Genomic DNA, 3,339 nt, shown 5'->3' with positions numbered 1-3,339 from the left:
CTGAGCACAACCTTAAACATCTACAGGAGGAAAATGCAACATACATGTTAATGCAGCAGGAACATTAATCAAGATAAACAGGTAACAGTGAAAGAAACTCATGCAGAGAAGAAAAAGGTTTAACCCATGTGTTGCAACTTTTTGTTTTTCTGGGTCAAAATGTAAAAAGAACTTTTTGGTTGTCTTTTTCAACACTTTTGTCACTTTTCCTCGATGTTTTTGTCACTTTTTTCAATGTTTTTGTCACATTTTCTGATGTTTTTGTCAAAAAAATGTCCCCTTTTTCTTACATTTTTGACACAATTTTCAACGTTCATTCATAAATTTTTCTTCAAATGCTAGAAAATTGAATAAAACAACCAAATTCAATGAAAGTAGTCCACTTCATCATCACTATTCATTCTAAGTATTCATACAATTAAGAGATGTTGTAGAACAAACTCATGTCTATATGAACGAGTGGTGGAATAAAAAGCCCAACACACCTTCTGTGAAGTTTCCCTTTATTATCTGTTCACCAGAGAGGAAACACTGCAACTTCAACCTTTTGGAAAGCTGAACACATGTTTACTGATTCATCATTCGAATCGATGCCCAGTGACAGTTATCAAAGAGGAAATCGTAGTCGGTGCCACCGGTCGCCACAAAGTCACCCACGGTCTTCCTCCCCTTGAAATTCCCAGTCTTTACAACCTGCAAAGATAAAAAACAAAACCCAGAGCAGAAGAGTTTGACCCTCTGACACTGTGATGGTATGAATCTATTTTTTTGGATAAACACAAAGATTTACCTTCCACCTTGAGCCCATGATCTCAGCGCGGGTCACCACCGTCTGAGAGGAGATGCCGTAGTTGTCTCCTTTATGGATGAGCCACTTAGTTCCATCGCCGATCGTCACTCTGGGGGATGACAAGATGCAGATTTTTCATATTAGTATGTTAACAACATGTCATGTCAGCTCAGCATGTGTGTGGACTGACAAATGCTGAATCCCAATTCTATGTCTTACCCCTTCCCCTTACCCCTTACCCTTAGTTTTGCACATTCATATGAGAGTAAGTAATTCTCGTTTTCATCGAGGGGTAGGGCTAAGGTGAAGAGGTAGATACCCCTTAAAACCAAGCATTTTCACAAGCTTACTTGAAACCAAGGGGTACCCAGAGACTCATACATGTAAGTATTTTCAGCTTAAATAATTGATTTAAAAATTACGACAGTCTTGTTTTGTGCTCTATACAGTCCTGTACATATATATTTGCAACCATGTTCTTAATTGCTAAAACATTGCTGATTTGCACAACAGTGCCGCATTTCTCTGACTAACCTTGAATGGACTCCATGGCAGCCAGCTAGCGACGATGTATGATGACATAACCGTAACCAAGTGGTGTCTCATTTCATCGGGGTATGTTTTCACCTCTAGCCCTTACCACTCGGTTTCGAGGGACAAGGGCTAGGGGTAAGACGAAGGGGTAGGGGAAGCGGTAAGACAGAGAAATGGGATTCAGCCTTAGTCTCGCATTGCCAGCTCTATCTCCACAGCGCTGTGGAATAAGGCTACACCATAAATGCATCCTGGGATAGGAGAAAATACCTCTCTGGGGCGTTATTATGGAACCCACGTAACTTCTAGGCAAGACCCGCCCTTCAATGGCATTCACACGCTACTATTGGCCAGGCGTCCATGCTTACGCAAGGTAACATAACCCGATGTGTTCAGGTCCTAAACCCTGACCAGTCGGCTATCATAAACCTTAACCACTCAAGGGCAATGCCTAACCCCAACCAATCAAGCTGCTTCGTTGGGCGGGACTTGCCTAGAAGTTGAGGGTTCCAAAATAACGACTCTCTGGGTTGTTTGCATTTCTTTAAACCAATCACAATCGTCTTGGGCGGCATTAAGCTCTAGACGCAGTGACGGTGTCTCTGCTAAATATTCTCGAAAGGAACTTGTTTTGATGGAACATTTGCACCCCGCAAAAGAAAACGCCACATCCAATATTACATGAAGTTACCTGTTGACACAATACAGTACCGTGAGCTATTTAAATGAGCTGATACATGGTTAAACCTCATTATCTCTTACCAGTGTATCTCTGTTTGTACTTCGTCCACAGCAATCCCACCAATCAGTCCCAAAACGTCCCAGTTAGAGAGGAAACGCCCTAAACACATTCTTAGTAAATCTTAACAATCATTCCCTGAAAAAACTGAGCAGGCCTGACATGTTGCACCATCCAAACTTTCTTCAAATCTTGACATTTTCAGCATGTAGCTCGCTAGTTCCAAATTTGTTGTTTACCGAAATGAAGGGATTTTTAGGAACGGCGAGGGACATCTGGTGCGTGGCTCACACGCCGGATGCCCCTGGCTTTATCCTGGAAATGTACTTCCATCGATTGAGACTAGGACTTACCTGACTCCAGAGTGGCTCAATGGTCCGATCATAAACGAACTGGATCCCAGTGGTCGTTTCAGCCTCTCAGCTGCATAAACCGGAGAGTTGTAGAGCCGTGTCAGCTCGCGACCGGACAGGTCTGTCAGAGCAGCAGATCAGTATACAAACTTATATCATAGAAAGGGTTTAAAAGCAGTGAACTGTGACAGTTTTTACACCACGTTTTACTGCAGAATCCCCCCCCAAAAAAGCCAAAGTACTTACTGCCATCAGACCAGGACTGCACAGTAACAGCCAGCAGAGTCAGAGCCACAGCAAACAGGAGCATTTTGAAGGAAAACATGTTGGATTTCATCTACATTTCAGTGCAGTGAGACGTTCAGGTGGGATTTTATAGAGCCCACCTGACCCTCCTCCCTGTTTGGACACAGGTCATCTGTACCAGGGAAAGTCCCCTGGCAGGATGGCTCTGTTATTTCCACACAGCTGACAGTAAAACCCCAGATTTCATCACATCGGTAGAAGGAGACTCAAAAGTTTATTATTATAAGACTCTATTGAGTAGTTTGAAAGCAATATTGCATAACATTGGTATTTTTGGTGATTTGGCACCCCTGAAGTTTTAGAGTGGTTCACTCAGAGGCGGCGTCAGCCCCGAATGTTTTGAGTGTAGCCCCGAATGTATTTGGAAAAGTTGACTGACAAATATGAAACTGGACAATATCCTATGTAAACGTGCGTGATCGCCTGGCCATTCATACCGGATTTATTTCTCTGCACCTGTCACAAAGCGATCCCTCCTCTCTCGGCTCTCTCGCCGATAGAAAGAGACAGGATGAGTGGGGAAAACTGTGGCAATTGTAGCCTATGTGTGTGTGTGTGTGTGTGTGTGTGTGTGTGTGTGTGTGTGTGTGTGTGTGTGTGTGTGTGTGTGGGCTTGT

General features: G+C 43.3%; 1 protein-coding gene across 1 annotated transcript; it reads right to left on the bottom strand.

The window, feature by feature from the left end:
• Positions 1–509: 509 nt before the first annotated feature.
• LOC144518887 (uncharacterized) lies at positions 510–2,747 on the bottom strand. The gene is made up of 4 exons (XM_078251759.1): positions 2,663–2,747; positions 2,417–2,537; positions 791–899; positions 510–693 (listed from the first exon to the last, which is right to left on the bottom strand). The coding sequence occupies exons 1-4, from the start codon at positions 2,739–2,741 to the stop codon at positions 568–570; spliced, it is 435 nt and encodes a 144-aa protein (XP_078107885.1). The 5' UTR covers positions 2,742–2,747; the 3' UTR covers positions 510–567.
• Positions 2,748–3,339: the final 592 nt, after the last annotated feature.

Source organism: Sander vitreus, chromosome 6, assembly GCF_031162955.1.
Source record: "Sander vitreus isolate 19-12246 chromosome 6, sanVit1, whole genome shotgun sequence".
NCBI classification, from domain to species: domain Eukaryota; kingdom Metazoa; phylum Chordata; class Actinopteri; order Perciformes; family Percidae; genus Sander; species Sander vitreus.
Note: the sequence above shows the minus strand (reverse complement) of the source record. Positions and strands in the feature narration are given on the sequence as shown.